At 34.5% G+C, this 17,364-nt stretch overlaps 1 protein-coding gene across 4 annotated transcripts in view; it reads left to right on the forward strand.

Annotated features, from left to right (window-relative positions):
* The window catches only part of CSMD3 (CUB and Sushi multiple domains 3), a 1,163,243-nt gene that overhangs the window by 780,869 nt on the left and 365,010 nt on the right, over positions 1–17,364 (forward strand). For all 4 annotated transcript variants that reach the window (XM_028122520.1, XM_088023099.1, XM_028122521.1 and 1 more), the window contains 2 exons: positions 6,406–6,621; positions 8,506–8,694. In XM_028122520.1, the coding sequence (XP_027978321.1) occupies positions 6,406–6,621; positions 8,506–8,694 (405 nt within the window). The remainder of the gene's footprint in view (positions 1–6,405; positions 6,622–8,505; positions 8,695–17,364) is intronic.

Consider the following 17,364-nt stretch of genomic DNA (forward strand, 5'->3'; position numbering starts at 1 on the left):
TGTTGTTTGGAATTTTCATATCAACAAAATCTCAAACAGGATGGCTTTTGTCTCCGGTATAGTGTTAAGAGTTTGATTTCAAAAGTTCAAAAGGGAATAGGAAGATGATCTGAAGTTCTGAGCCAATGGTAAAGCAAACATAACATATTTATATATATTGCTTTTAACATGTTTATGATTATTTATTATAATTATATCCTTCATACGAATTTATAACCATTCAAAAATACTTGTGTCTCGGTTTTCTATTAGAACTGCAGATATATCTCACATAACTGATTGAGAGTATAAAATTGCACTGGGCATGGGGTAGATTTAGTAAATGTCTTTTGAACAAATAAATGAAAGGCCCTGTAGAACTAAGTATGGTCTACTCATGCAATACAACTAAACAAATAAACTAGCAATAGAAGTGGTTAAGGCAACACCTTAGTGGGAAAATGGTCATCCTGACATATCAAAACAAAAATGGATTAAAATTACTTACCTAAAAATCTCTATGTGTTAATCTTTTAAAAAGACTGAAATTATTCATTTTAAAAACTGCTTTGGAGAAGTAGTTTTCCTTTAGCTCTGTTGTTAAATCATTCCTGTCAGTTTTTACTATTATATCGTACTTATTGATTTTACTATAGAAAATCTTTAAAAAGATCCTAGTAAGGAAAAGATGCTATTACAATTTTTAAAAGTAAAACTTATGTTTAATGCATTTGAAGTCACTGCATTCTCGCAAAACAAGTTTGCCTTTATTAAAATTATACATCATTTTATTGAGGGTGAGGATCATATTGGAGTTATGATTATAATGAAATTAAATGTTATCGACAAAAAAGCTAAAATCAGTATTCTGATATTGAACAGAAGGAACGAAGTAGAAGACTTTGTAAACTGTGGTTTTTGTTCTTCTCCATAATACAAGACCTCTTTGTTGGAAGTTAACCAGAGCATCCTATTATTCCAGCATGCAGTGGATTAATGGAATTTAAAATAAGCTTTCTTGTATTATACAAGAAAATGGAGGGCTACATACTGCCTGCTATGTAAATAGAGGTTTAATTAACACTTAAGGTTTTGCGTCTTCACAGGTTGCAAGTGTTAATTAAATCTGTATTTACATGGCAAGAAATGCAGATTTAGATGCTTTTCTTTAAGAGCCAAGAAAATTTGTTGAAAGTACGACTATTCCAAAGCGTAACCAAAGTTATGTGAAGGATAATCTCTTAAAGTTGGGAGAAATTGTCAAGGTAATATAGTCCAACCCCTCGCCCAGTACACCAGTTTCTTTCTATAGTGTTCCAGAAATATGATAAACTTGCCTGATATTGATACTTATGTTGATAGCAAACTTATTCCTTGGGAAAACTTGCTCAATTTTTGTATGGTTGTAATTGTTTGAAAATTATTCTGCAACTATTATCCCTGTTCTGCCCTCTGGAGTTAGACAAAACAAACACACAAAAACAACCTAATCCTTTCTCCACCCTAACTCTGCAATATACCAAGTCACTATTCTGTGCCCATAATGGCTTTCATGTCTGCTACCCCCAGTACCTTATCTCAGCTTTTTTGTCCCAGACTAATCACCTCAGTTCCATCAATTCTTTATTGTAAGATAATTTTTATCGTCATCACCATTCTAACCACCTTTCTCTGGAGGTGTTCCAGTGGATTGATATCTAGGGATATCAGTATCCTTCTATAGTGTATTTTCCCAGCACAAAACACGGTATGGCATTATTTAACTCCACAAAGTATTTCCATTAGTGAAGCCTGTACATACTTGTTTTTATTAGCTTTTTTGCCATGTCATAGCACTAATTTAAAGTACAGTAAGCCCAAATCCTAAAATTATTTGTGCAGTTGATTTTTTTCTATCATCAGTTCAAGGCTTTTTTTTTTTTTTCTTTAAGAGTTGATGTTATCAAGAATCAGTGGGCCTTTCAAATGCCTTGTGAAGTAGTATAGGTGTTACTTGCATTTTATAGACAAGAATCTGAAGTCACTAGAGGTTATTTATTTACACTCAAAGCCACAGTGTCTGTGAAGATTGGACAAAGAATTGAATTCACATCCTATGACTACACATCAAGTGCTCTTTTTCTGAAACCACATTTCCTCCCCTACCTATATCTATATATTTCATTGTCAGGTATGTGTCTTCATTGTGACTCTCCATAATCCTGCTTTTTATTTGTTTGTTTTGCTTACATCTTGTCTACTTACTTAACCTTTATCCTGACTCAATAGCCATAGTGGAGGGCAGTTCAGGTTTTTATATTTACCCCTCTTATATTTTCTCATATTAATTTTCATCTGGAGTTTTTGTGACCTTATTTTGAAACAATTTATATTTCATATATATTTACATATACAGTCAGAATTTTCTTAAATAAGCATGATTGTCAAGACTTTAGGGGTTTATAAAAATCTGAATGGAACAGATCTAAGTGTCTAAATATTTAAGATCTAAGAAACTTCAAATATACCAACAGTAACCTCTTTACCACTTAACACTAAGTAGGGTCTTTGAATACATACAGTTGTTTCAAATTCAGTTAACTATAGTATCATTCAGCCTATATTGCGCCTTGTTTACAATGATACCAGAAGAGATTTTCCTTAAACGTATTGCAGAAGTCAAGACGCTAATTTTATATGTTCTAGTCTACTAGAGATCTGGGTGGAGGGGACTACATTAAAAACAAAACAAAAAACCTTAGGATTTTAAAGGTGGAATTGTCCTTAGATAAAGCATAGTCTAGTCCAATCCTATAAATTTAAAGATCGGAAAAAGACACGAGTCTCAATGTCATAGTTGACTACAACTGAAACCTAAATATTTGGGATATTTTGACTTCAAGCCCACGTCTTTTCACATATACCTGGAACCGTAATTATCTTCATGGGGCTTCCTGAATGATCATTTTTATAAGAAGATACCATGATGTTGAAGCCACTGACTCTTTCTCACTATTCCTCAAATACCCACTGCCCTATTAAGATTGTGTGTCCTTACCTATCTGCCCCTTCTTCCTGAAATGTCTATTCTGGAGCTGCTCCTCCACAAAATTCTGCTCAGTTTTGAAGGTCATTGTCTTCAGAAGCTTCTGCTGACCCCTCTAACAAGTTGGTTACTTCTATTTCTATGCTCCTGACCTGCCTTATCTGTACTTTGTTATACTGACTTAATCACTTTCAGAGCACTTAGCAGAATGTTTGAACTGTTGGTTTAGGAATGTTTTCCCTCAGATAGACCAGGAATTATTTACAGTCTTCTAAATCTTTACATTCCATAATGCCTAGAGTATAGTAGGTTCTTAGTATCATTTCCTTACTTAAATTCATTGACCCTTAGCAGAATTTTGGAGGTCTTACACTGTTGTGCAGTAGTGAAAACAGATTTTATTGTTTAAACCATAATCTGATAAACGGAAGTTTCCTTTTATAAAGTAGTTGGCTAGGACTGAGCAACATGAAAAAAAAAATCAGCTTTCATGTGGGCAATAACAATAGCTAAGAGCTGCTGAGCACTTCTTCAGTGCAAAGTACTGGGCCACATCATTTCCATATATCATCTCATTTAAACTTAAAGTCACCCCGAGAACCTCATTTTACAAATGAAGAATGTAAGGCTTGGAAAGGCAATGTTATACTCAACAGTGGGCTTCTCAACACCCTGATTTAACAGAATTTTTAATTTTCCCACATATTAATTCAGTGTATATCAGAATAAACACATTTTTAAAAAAACAAATAAATTATATGCAGAACAACATTTTTCTTGTCTTTTGCCCATCTATTATCCTCTACTTTTTGTTAGCTTTATTATATAACAAAAATCGAATTGACTTACCTGAATTTCCACTCTTACGTTATTTTATAAACTTAGATAGCAGTTAATCTAGATGACAAAGCATCTTCTCCTTGCCATATCTATACCCCACTCTTTTTTGCATCTGGCTAGCGTCAATTACCACTTTTAAAATGAAGAACATTTGAAAGACTGACTCAATTTCTGGACTACTTCTAAAAGGGCTCTTATATTCCTGCTCATTGTGGAGAAGGGAAAAAACAACTCACCTTTTTTTTTTTAAGATTTTATTTATTTATTTGACAGAGATAGCTAGAGAGGAAACACAGTGGGAGAGGGAGAAGCAGGCTTCCCACGGAGCAGGGAGCCTGATGCGGGGCTCAATCCCAGGAGCCTGGGATCATGACCTGAGCCGAAGGCAGACGCTTAACGACTGAGCCACCCAGGTGCCCTGAAAAGCTCACATTTTGAAAAAGAGTTTGAAAAATAGTATTTTTGTACATTTCTAATCTTTTCCAAGTCCAAATCACTGGTCCATCATGCAGTAATAACCTTGTCTTATGATTGCTTATGTTTTCAGTGTATTTGTTTGGATTCATTTTATATCTTTTGTTTGCTTCCTTTTTAAAAAACAGTGAAGATTTTAAGGATTTTGAACTAAAATGTCAATGAATAATATTAAAGTCTGTTACTTACCATACTCCGGGTTTTTTGATTTCTTAATAAATATTTTAATGACCTTTTATTTTTTGGTTAAGTTAAAAAAAAAAAAGCACTTCAAGGGAAAGATGAGTGTGGTAGTCTATTTATTTCATTTAATACCTTGCCCACCATATGAAGGGTATGTGTGCATGTGTGTGTGTAATTGTTAGTCTTTAACATCTGTTCTAGACAAAATCATTAAAAACTCATGTGAGATGCGGCACCTGGGTGGCTGAGTCAGTTAAGCGTCTGCCTTTGGCTCGGGTCATGAACCCAGAGTCCCAGTTTTGAGCCCCATGTCGGGCTCTCTGCTCAGGGGGTGTCTGCTTCTTCCTCTGACACCCCCCTTTTGCTCTCTCTCTCTCACCCTTTCTCTCTCAAATAAATAATTAAAATCTCTTGAAACAAAACCAAACAAAACACCTCATGGGAGACCACAATGAAATGCCACACCATACTCACCAGAATGAAACAAATGAAAAAAATTTTTAAAAATCAAGTCTTGACAAAGATATAAAGCAACCAGATTTGGCAATGGAAATGTAAATTGGCACAGCCACTTTGCAAAGCAGTATCTATTAAAGCTACTCTTAATGACCTGTAATGGGTCATGACCCAGTAATTCCACTCCTTAGATATTCCCTGACAGAAATATATATTCTTCAGAAGACATACTTGAGTACTGACGGCACCGTCTACATTCATGCTAAAACACAAAGCACCTAAGTGACCATTAAATGTTGAACAGATACACGAATGTGGTGTATTCACAAAATGAAATGCTATACTATATATCACTGAAAAGAAAAAACAACCACACACAAAAACAGAGATGGATCTCACATACGTAATGTTGAGTAAAACTCAGACCCAACAGAGTATATATTATACGAATCCATTGTATAAACTACAAAACATTTACATAAGGTAGCAAACTTAGCCTGTGCTACTGGAAGTTGAGCGAGTGGGAGTGGTTACTTTTGGGAAAGTGAAGTGATAGAAAAGTTTCACAAAGAGGATCTGCTCTCTGTAATGTTGTATCTATTGGTTCAGATTCTGTTTGCAAAGGTAAGTTTGCTTTGTGAAATTTAAGCAATCTGAGCAATGATATGTGCAATTTTCAGTCTATTATATACACAGGTTGAAGTGTGTGAAAAATAAATAAATAATCATTATATTTATTTAACAAACAGTTCTTCTCTATGCCTGCTTTATATTTCTCTTCTAGAGTTAAGCATTTTTGGAAGTTGGGTGTTATGTTACTAGGCAGCGTTTTTGCGTTTGAGGAGATTGCAGAAGGAAATGAAGGAGGCATGTCAAGTGTTTACCAGAAAGCTGCATTATAAATAAAGCATATGACTTTTCCTTGAAATTTTCAGAAAACTCAGGTGATATCTTTTCAGGCACTGATTTATAATTTTTATTTCCAAGCAATTTCCAAAATATGACTTGCTACGTGTCTTATAAAGAAGCTGGAGGGGGAAAAAAAAGAAAAGATTTTATTAGATGACTCATTTGGAATATTTTATAGAAGTGGGGGAAAATCGGAGGGGGAGACGAACCATGAGAGACTATGGACTCTGAGAAACAAACTGAGGGTTCTAGAGGGGAGGAGGGTGGGGAGATGGGTTAGCCTGGTGATGGGTATTAAAGAGGGCATGTTCTGCACGGAGCACTGGGTGTTATACGCAAACAATGAATCATGGAACACCACATCAAAAACTAATGATGTAATGTATGGTGATTAACATAACATAGTAAAATAAAAAAAAAGTGCTTTTCATTTTCAGAGAATTTAATTATAAGGAAAGTCCTGGTTTTAGTTACTTTGGTAACTTTCTGTGGTTTACAGATATACTTTGTGAGTCTAATTTTCTTCTTTTTCTTCATAGGCGTGCAGTTCAACTTTCACACCTTCCATTTGGAAGACCATCACGACTATTTACTGATCACTGAGAATGGTAGTTTTACCCAACCACTGGCGCGCCTTACTGGTTCAGAACTTCCTTCAACAATCAATGCTGGTCTCTATGGAAATTTCAGAGCTCAACTGCGCTTCATTTCCGATTTTTCAATATCATATGAAGGATTCAATATTACATTCTCTGGTAAGAAAATAAATTAAAAAAGCTTTAGTAAGAAAAAGTCAATTTTTATTTTTTTTAAAGATTTTATTAATTTATTTGTCAGAGAGAGAGAGAGAGAGCACACGTGCACAAGCAAGGGAAGGTGCAGAGGGAGAAGCAGTTTCCCTGCTGAGCTCCCCAGTAGGGAGCCTATGCAGGGCTTGATCCCAGGACCATGGGATCATGACCTGAGCCAAAGGCAGATGCTTAACCAACTAGCCACCCAGGCATCCCAAAAAAGTCAATTTTTAAAGTATGACAAAACAGAGAGGGAAAAATAACAGAAAAGATGAGGAATAAAAAGCAAATAAATACCTGTCAACCAATTTTAAGGAAAGTTTGAAATACCTTGAAGATTATATATAATAGTACATTAAAGGGAACCTTTAAACAAAAGCAAAAAATAAACAAATTTGCTAAAAACCTACTCTAAGTAACAGGGCAAAACTAGCTAAAGTGCTTAGTGAACTTAAAATAGAAATTCAAAGATATATTTTAAAGTTTTAATTAAACTCAAATGAATGTGAGCCAGTGACAGTCTAGCTTTATGTGTCTTGGAAAATGCATAGTTTACAGGCCAAGATTAAGGTAAATTTAATTTAATAATTTGGAAATAGATGATCTAGAAAAAAATTAATGTGGTTATCCCTCTATTCTAGAATAACTTCATCTAGAGACAACAGTATCATTTGGATTCCAGGGGAAAAAAATCATTTATACAACCAAAGTGAATAAAAAGTTTTTGTATCAGTTAGAGTTCTGCTCTCTAGTTAGATGGAATAATGAGGCAAGTAGTTATTTCTTAATACAGAAACAAATTAATAAGTAAATCTTATGTCCACTTGCTAACATTAAAATTATATATATTTATTTCTATATAATTTCTATATATTTATTTATATATCATTTATATATAAATAAATATATATATATATAAAATCATACAAATTCTACCCTTGTTTTCAGTTCTTACTCTAGTATTTGCATGGAAATACTTGTCTTCTAAAATAATGAATAGCATGTGAGCATAATCAATTTTAGCCTAGAATGTTAAAAGTATGTCCTAATAAATTTTTTAAACAATAAAATAATAGCTCATCAACATGGAACAATCCCTTTTGTTCTCTGTTGGAATTACAAGGTAAGCGTATGCTCTGAGAATAGTTTTAGCTAAGCTACTTCTTCTTAGGATAGTATATAAATTATAATATTGTTGTTTAATCAACTGTACTCTCTTATATCCTGAAGACTGTTTAGCTATTCATTTTCATGGTGTTCATTCATTGCTTGGGGAAATTTTCTTGTATAAATCCATAATGTAACAATTTTCAATGTGTGGGCACTTCAGTCTTACATAAACCATTGCCTTTGAAGTCATGTGTTTTTCAGAATATAGATTAATTGAACTCCTTGTAGATGAGAGGCACAAGAGCCTTTGTCATTTAGATTAAAACCATTAAGTAAAATGCATTTCTAAAGTGCAAATGATTTCATCCAAATGTTATTTTGTGATTGAAAATATGCATCTATTATGCTATTATTATAAGTCAAAACTGGTGAAATGGAAATGTTTCCAATGCAGAAAAAAATATGAGATAAATAGCTACATTTTCAATTTATCACTCAGAAGGTGACATTTTCTCATTTATATTGAATTTCACACATAAAAGTACTCATTAAGTTATTTGATCTTTCACAAAAGAAGAAAAGTATGTGTGTCATTAGCATGTTCCTATAATTATGCATAGCCTCACTTTTTAAATGTCTAACTGCAGCCCAATAGCATCCAGTTTGCAGACAATAGCAAAATGCCCTTAAAAGTGAATACTATCATTTTCTTTGTCCTCCTCTCCATTTCATTTACAGAATATAACCTTGAACCTTGTGAAGATCCTGGAATTCCTCAGTATGGTAACAGAATTGGGTTCAACTTTGGGGTTGGCGACACTCTGACCTTCTCGTGCTCATCAGGTTACCGACTGGAAGGGACGTCAGAGATCATCTGTCTTGGTGGTGGCCGGCGAGTGTGGAGTGCACCTCTGCCAAGGTGTGTGGGTACGTGGTCAGCTGCTTTCATTTGCTTGTATGTGTAGTCACTGTCCATGGAGTTGCATGGTTATACACCCTTCGTTCTTTTATAATCTGTTGAATTTCATTATTTCATATTAGTTATTTCAATTTTTTTTTCCACTTGGCAATCTGGTGTACCTCAATTAACTTCTCAACTGCTCCATTTAAGCAACCATGCTTCTAAATTTCTTTTCAGATGATGGGAATAAGGAATCAATAGATATATAAAAAGGTGATAGACGACAGATAGATAGATACATAGAGAGATAGCTAGATAATCATATTTTCAGAGCTTACAGAAAATTATATTCTTATATTCTGTTGATAGATGATTTCCCATGACTTAATGATTGAAGTTTTGGCAATATTTTATAATTTAGGATTCATATTCATTAAAGATAACTATGAAGGAAAATTTGTCAAATAAATAATGGATAATTTAAGGGCTATTGAGGCATGCATTGACTCAATATGTATAATCAATAAAAATGAATCTATTATGATAGATGAATTAAGACAGCAATCCATTTTATGTTGTGAAATAAAGAATAAGAATAATTAAAATATTGCAAGTTTAGAACCACCATCCCAACCTTTGGAAAAGAGTGTTTTAGCTGATAAAAAGAAAAAAAAATCTGTAGGGAAAATGAAGAACTTTTGATTAAGACTTAAGTCATTTCGTATTTATTTTATTTTTTTTAAGATTTTATTTATTTATTTGTCAGAGAGAGAGAGAGCACAAGCAGGAGGAGTCGCAGGCAGAGAAAGAAGCAGGCTCCCTGCTGAGCGTGGAGCTGGATGTGGGACTTGATCCCAGGACCCTGGGATCATGACCTGAGCTGAAGGCCGACACTTAACCATTTGAGCCACCCAGGTGCCCCAAGTCATTTCCTATTTAAAGTAGGAAATGAGGAGGCAACAATTTCTTCAGGTCATTAGCCATTCAGTGGTTGTCAGTACTTGTTTTTATGACAGAACAAGATACAAATGGTCATTTTATAATTATTTTATAAAGCTGTTAAAACTCTCAAAAGCATTTAATTTGAATTTACTTTAATTGTAAATTTAATTGTAGGTCACAGATCTGTGTAAGTTTAATATGCTACAAAATCAGGCAAATTGTTAGAGATTTGATCTGTGGTTCAAGATCTTGTCTTTTCTATGGAGGCAAAATGCCCTGCAGATGAAAATGAGAATGAGCAGGATGCCCTCTGTGACTTACTCAGTATATTATTCAGTATATAAAATGTGGGTATTCCTGTGGATCCCAAATCAAGTAAAAAAATATGATCTTCCAGGTTAATGTGGGTCTGAAGGCTTTTATAGTGATGAGATTGTTTTCACAGCCTCTGTGGGTTATATAACGGGCAGGATGATATGTAACTGATGAAATTTCTTTTTAAAATCCTAGACTTTTATAGAAATAGCACAAGCAACCACAGAGGCTTGAAGTTGGGAGGTGATGAGCAGTCACACTCTCAGAGCATCTTTTTCAGGAAGCTATATAGAATGCAAATTTTTCTGGGGTTTTTGTGTTGTTTTGTTTTGTTTTGTTTGTATTTTTTTTTCCTGCTATATAGCCCAATTTCAAATTCCTCTCTTTACCTGAATTGCCCCATTTCCATTTTTGCTTGATGTGCATATTTTCAAAACCCAGCTAATGAGAACCTTGGGAATAGTTCAAGGGAGGGCTTTTGAGTGTTTAGGTTTAGATGGTGGCCACTTGATATTGGGTTAATTCATTTTTCTAAACTTCATTTTTCTCATCTGTAAAATGGTTATAGCTGTAGGACCTAGTTCATTGTTATGAGTTAGTCATGAGGATTAAACTAATTAACCATGCCAGGCAGACCTAATATAATCCCTGGAATATAAGAAGGATTCAGAACTTAGATGTTATTATAACTCTTATTATAGTGAGTATAACCTGGTATCTATCCAGCCTATCGATCTAGTTTATAAAACCAACTGTAGTAGGGAATGAATTCCGTTTTATAAAACACTAACATTTATAAAGAGTCTACTAGGTTCTTTCATATATAGTTATCTCATTTAATCCTTACTATAATCCTGTTGTTATCCTACCCCCACCACCACCACCATTTTTCATCGGAAGAATCTGAGCCTTAGAGATTTTAGATAACTTGCCCAAGATCATCAAGGTTATAAGTGACAGAACCATGATTTGTACGAAGTTTTTCATATTCTAAAACCCAGCTTTTTCTCACTAGATGGTTTTATCTCAAAAAGATCTAGGAGAAGGTGAATCTTGAATATTTTCTCTCAAGGTACCAAACACATACAAGGCTGTTACATGGATTAAGAAATTGTTCACATGTAGATTTTTAAGGTTTAGTTCATATTTACAATGAATTTTAATAAATAGATTTATGAAAATTTAACTTTGCAAAAAAATAGCTTTAAGTTAGTTTTGTTTCATTGAAGTATTTCTTTCAGACTGGGTTTATTTGTGCCTAAATCTTTAATGGGAAGAATGAGATAAAATCACCCTGTGGATAAATATAGAAAGCAAATTATTGCCCATGGGAATTTCCCCCCCATTTTCAAATTAGTTCTGCTTGCTTTTAAGCTTATTGAAATTTACAATTAAGGCTGTTGATTTTAATAAATTCCACTGTAGGTATACATTGAAGTGACCAAATTCAGAGAACTATGCTTTCAAATATAATGACTTTAAACATTTGACTTCTCCAGTTTTCTTTAAACTTTTCTTCACTACTCTGCCTATGCTTTAAAACAAATGTGTTCCTTTTTGTATTTCTGGTTCCATGTATGCATATGTATATGTTTCTTACTTTGTTATCTTTTCAAAGTTCACAATCTTCAGTCACATAAAATGCAAATTATTTGTAAGCATTCATATGAACAGACCCAATTTTAGCAATGCTAGTTTATTTGGACTGTTTTTATTTCTTTTTAGATTTTTTTGTACCTTTCATTTTATGTATCTCTCATGCCAATTCTCTAGTCCATACTTGCTTAAAAACCATCATTTAGTCCTTAGCATTACCAATTTCTTAGAAAGCTCATGTTATAGATAGTGGCCAAATTGTAACTAGATTGTATTCCAAAAGTTTGCTTCTGTTTCAGCTTTTTGGAATCTAGATGGTCTTTCCCTGGCACAAGGTTGCAAATGATGGATACATTCCCAGAACAAACCATAGATGAGGTTTTGAATTTTATGTCAAGAATAAAGCTAATACTAACATTTACCAAAATAACTCATACATAGGTTCTTACATAGCTTATATAAGAAGGTGCCTGATTCTTTGAACAATAAGACAACTGATATTCAAAACTAATTACAGAAACTTTTTATTTATATATGTTTAATTTTGACTCTCTTTAGCATATAAATTGGTTGGAGTCTTTCAGTTTCTGTTGGTAGAATTTGGTGAAAATTATCTTAATTCTGGATGTTAGACAAGTAATAAATAACATTTTCATTGAAACAACTTTTCTGAGTAACCTCTGCATTTATGTTTTAAGGTAATATTTTAACAAACTATTAAAATACAATAACAGCATAATATGGTCTTTACAATCTATAAAGGATTGTATCATGCAGTGTCTTATTCCAAAAATCCATCAACACTGTGGAAGTAAACTTAGCATAACTGTTTTATCAGTGAAGTGACAATGTCTATAAAAAATGCAAACTTAGGAGCAGAGCCATGACTGTCACAATGTTGAGTCCCAGGCTTGTGCTCGATTCAGAATAGCACACTGCTGTCTTTGACTGGAGGTCTCAATAAAGTTGGGAGGAAATCTGGTCTTGATTATAGTTGATACATGGCTTCAGAGAACTCCTTATGTTGTCCTCTATTTTAAACAGAGGAAACTTCTTTGACCACGACCCATTTATCAGGGATTACTTAAGTGAAGGGAAATTTGTAGAGCAAGAGAAGAATCTTGATGGAAACTCAGAGCATAAATCTCAGAAGCAGGGATTTTTCTCCCCAAGAGGTGGCCTCCATTGTAGACACATAGTTAATATTTACACTCCAGCCTTTCCTAAGCTGACCTTTGGGAAGTTTTTGAGATCTCTTTCCTGCCAAGTTTTCTCAAATGTAAAATATGAATAATCATATCTATGGTGCAAGATAGCATATAGCTCTAAGCAATGAGACATGTAAATCACCTAATGCACTGCTTACCGCATGATATTCCATAACAAACCTCGGTCTCTTTTTCTTGTACCTGCAACTCTCTCCATAAACATGTAACCAGTTATCCTAAGGACCATGATGGCTAAGAGTTGTGAGGATTGATTTTTACCAACCAGCGGAAGAGGGAAGAGAAGAGGAGGAGATGAAAAAAATTTAATGTGCTATCAGTAGCTAAGTATTTCACAGATATAATCTTATTTACTACTTAATGATCAAGATGAAAGTTTTATCTTAAAAACAAACATATAACTATGTTTTACATTTTGGAAGAGATAAAAATAATCAGCAGATAAAATGATATTTCAGTGAAGATATTTTATATTTAAGTGATTATCCTGGAGAGCTGTGTTTCTATGGAAATGGATAATCTGGTCATCTTTTTAAATGGCCAAAAGCAAAAAAAAAAAAAAAAAGAATGTACAAGAGAATTGATTACTTTGAAAATAAGAAACACTGCCCTGTTTTTGGCCAAGAAATGAGTACCTGATTTTCTTTACTAAAGTTCACATTACAAGAAACATTGCTATTCCCATGGTCATCTCTCTAAATCAAGAAAAAACTTTCATATCTGTATTCAGGCTCCAAATATACCAGAAATCATGCCAGGTCATGTTGCAAATAAACAAGGAGCTAATGAAAGAACATATTATTTTGGAAAGTAGATTAGCAAGTTCAGTGTTAGTAATGACTTGTCTTTAGCCAGAAGTCCACACATTTTAGGAAGCCCACATATTTTGAAGTCAGTTTAAAAACATTAATTCATTCATCCTCATAGTCCCCCATTTAACACATCTACTTCTGTTTCTAATTTTATGTGTCATTGATTTTTTATATGACCTTGGACAAGTAACAACATCTTTCTTTAATCATAAGTCAAATGAGAAAAATGATAGCTCTGTATTATACATCTACACATTTTTTCTCACTTTTCTGACTCTTTAGATGATATATGCTGATTGTTATTTGTTATTTAGTTTAAAAATGAATGTTAACAGTAGGGGAAGCAGGGTGCAGCATATATGGGACCTCTGTACTATCACCGTAACATCTCTGTAAATCTAGAACAATCTTAACATTGAAAAAATATACAAAATTAAGAAAATAGAATAAAATGCATTTGAAGAGGTAATTTATCTTTGAAGAAATTCTGTATATTTCATGCCACTCCCCAAGCTCTCTATGCTAAAATTATATACATCAGATACCCATATATGTATATCAAATATGACTTATTCACCAAGTTAGTCAGCATTGTAGGTATATAGCCATGTAGAAAGCAAATTAGTATTAAGAGACCTGCTTTGGGCACCTGGGTGGCTCAGTCGGTTAAGCGGCTGCCTTTGGCTCAGGTCATGATCCCAGGGTCCTGGGATCGAGTCCCGCATCGGGCTCCTTGCTCAGCGGGGAGCCTGCTTCTCCCTCTCCTTCTGCCTGCCTGCCGCTCCCCCGTTTGTGCTCGCTCTCTCTCACTATCTCCCTCTCTCTGTGTCAAATAAATAAATAAAATGTTTAAAAAAAAATAAAAAATAAAAAAAAAGAGACCTGCTTTGCTCTCAGATGCTACCATTAATTAGCTGACAGACTCTAAGCTAATGCCTTAACTTTCTGTACTTCTCTTTTCTAGAAAGAATGGTGCCAATATGAGTTCTACTCAACCCAAATATTTCTTGTAAAGATAACAGAAAATATTAGATAGAAAAGTGCTCTGATAAATTATATACACAAATGTATTTTATATTTTTCTTATATAATTATGACTGGGGTGCATTGATCTCTTGATTTGACAATGTAAAAATCCATAATACTAACTTATACCTGTTCATGCTTTATAGTTTGTTTTTGAGTTTCTTGCTTGTGATCTTACAAAGTAAGCCAAGAACGTATTATTGCTATTTAATAGCTGAGAAATTGCCACTTAGAAAGATTAAAAATAATGAGTGGAAGGTTATGCCAGAAACCAAGTCTTGAACTTTTTAGACCAGTGCTGTGATATTCCAGGTGGAATTTCTTTATTATCTTATTTACTGATGCACTATTTTAGATACTACCTTTTTTTTTTTTTTTTAATAGAACAGACCAGGGGTGAGCAAACTTTCTTCTATAAAGTGCCAGGTAGTAAATATTTGGGGATTTATAGCTTGTGGTCACAACTACTAAACTGCCATTGTATCCTGAAAGCAACAATAGATATGAATGAACAGGTGTGTCTGTGTTCCAGTAGAACTTTATTGACCAAAGCAGGCAACAAGCTGGATGTGGCCCTGGGGCCATAGTTTTCTAACCTTTACAACAGACTAACCAAGCTTAGACAACTTAAATAACCCCTTTGCATTTGGAATTTACCAATCATTCACCTCTAAGGAAAGAAAAAAAAATTCTTTACCTATTCTGTTTTTTTTTTTAATGATGGGCTCTTTTCATTAAAGTAGCACACAATTTACTTATTTCTAAGAGAAAAGATTTCTCATGTTTTTACAGAAAGAGTATCAGGAGGCTGTGTGTGTGTGTGTGTGTGTGTGTGTGTGTGTGTGTGTGTGTGTGTGTGAACACTGATGTAATTTCTGGATAACATAAGACAATGTCCAAAACCTTCCAGATACCCAGATCTCTTCTGAGTACCAAGTCTGCATTCCCAGCTGTACACTGGACCTCTCCATATGGATGTCCTCCCACAGGCACATTGACTTCACATGCCAAACAGAACTCATTATCTCCTCAGCCAAATCAGTTCTTCCTTCTGCACTCTTTATTTCCAGTGATGGCATCATTCTCAGCCAGCCATCCAAGCTAGAAATTGTGTCATCTTTCACCACCCCCTCTCTTTCCCTCTATCCATATTGTAATAGTCACTAAGACCTACCACCTAAAGCTGTTGCTCAGACTTACCACCATTCCCGTTTTCACTACCATTATGCTTATCCAGCTCTCATTGGTCCTCATACAGATTAATATAATAGCACAATGATAATCATGCATGCTAGGCATTGTGCCAAACTATATATATTTTCTCCTTTCACATATTCCTTTTAAAAACCATTTGAGAGAATATGATTTTCCCATTTTATAAAGTAGCTAGATTAATTGCCTAACTTGATAAAGACCTTAAAATCAGCTCTTTCTGATTCCAGTGCTCACGTCTTAGCAATTACATGTATAATTCCACTGTATTATCTCATTTCTTCTAGTTGGATTTTCTGTTTCCAAATTTCATCTAATGTTTTCAGTAGCATTGCTAGTTATATTTGTTTTTTTTTATTGATAAGTAACAAATTACCACAAATTAGGCAGCTTAAACCAACACATTTGCTTTCTTATGGTTTCTGTGGGTGGGGAGTCTTGGCACAGCTGAACTGGGTCCTCTTCTTAGGGTCTCAAGAGCTGCACTCAAGGAGTTGGCTGAGTTCTCACCTGAGGTTCAGGACCCTTTTCCAAATGCACAAGGTTACTGGATGTAAGTGTTTCCTTGTAGGTATAAGACTGAGAGCTTTAGTTCTTCGCTCAGTTCCTACAGGCCATCTACAGTTCCTTGCCATGTGGACTCCCCCAACATGGCCACTTACTTCATCAAGTCAACAAGGACAGTCCCTCCAGTGAGTCATTAGCAAGATTCAGTTTTATATAATGAAATATAGTCACAGGAGTAATGAGAAGGAAGTTCCCACTCAACTCAAGGGGAGGAATTGCACTAAAGCATAAACAAATGCCAGAAGATGGGTATCATGGGAGGCTCACCCCAAAGTCTGTTGACACCAGTTAGCCTTAGAATGACCAGACCATGTCTATTCCCTGCTTAAATCACTAACTGATTTCCTATCACCTATTGGATAAAATTGAAATGCTTAAGTCCATTCTTAGGCTGGCCTTAGTGTCTCCTGTTGTCATTCTCCTGTGTGCACTCTAGAATACAGCAACACAATGCTACATGCCATTACCAAAGATGCCTACACTTCTGCACTTTAAGATGTTAAGAACCCATTGAGGTTCTGAGGCATGCAAGTCATCAAACTTTCACTTGTGTTGGCACAAGCAAATAAATAATTTCTAAGAAGGTGAAGGCAAAGTATGGTGAGAAAATACTGAAAGTGTTCTTTGGTAGTTGGAGAGGCTTTGCATTTTAATCTGTTGAGCTTCTATTCCTGTCAACTTACCATAGATCAAGACACTATTACCTAACATCCCTTACCTGTATTATTGTTAACAGCCCAAGCAGACTCTAGTCTCCATTCTTGTCCCTCTTCCCCAAACCAAACAGTAGATTCAGAATGAACTTCCTATGATACAAATTTGATGGTGTCACTCTTTTACTTAAAATCCTTTCTTTGTTCTCCATTGCCCTGAAAATAAATTCTGAATGTGACCCTCTTACACCTACCCTCATTAGCCTAACCAGTTTATTTTTCAGACACACTTTATTTCTCCATCCTGATGTGAAGCCTTCCTGACCTTCAAAGTGGATGTTAGATGT

Source organism: Eumetopias jubatus, unplaced genomic scaffold (assembly GCF_037043125.1).
Source record: "Eumetopias jubatus isolate StellerSeaLion01/CBP00866 unplaced genomic scaffold, mEumJub1_p1.0 scaffold_4, whole genome shotgun sequence".
NCBI lineage: Eukaryota > Metazoa > Chordata > Mammalia > Carnivora > Otariidae > Eumetopias > Eumetopias jubatus.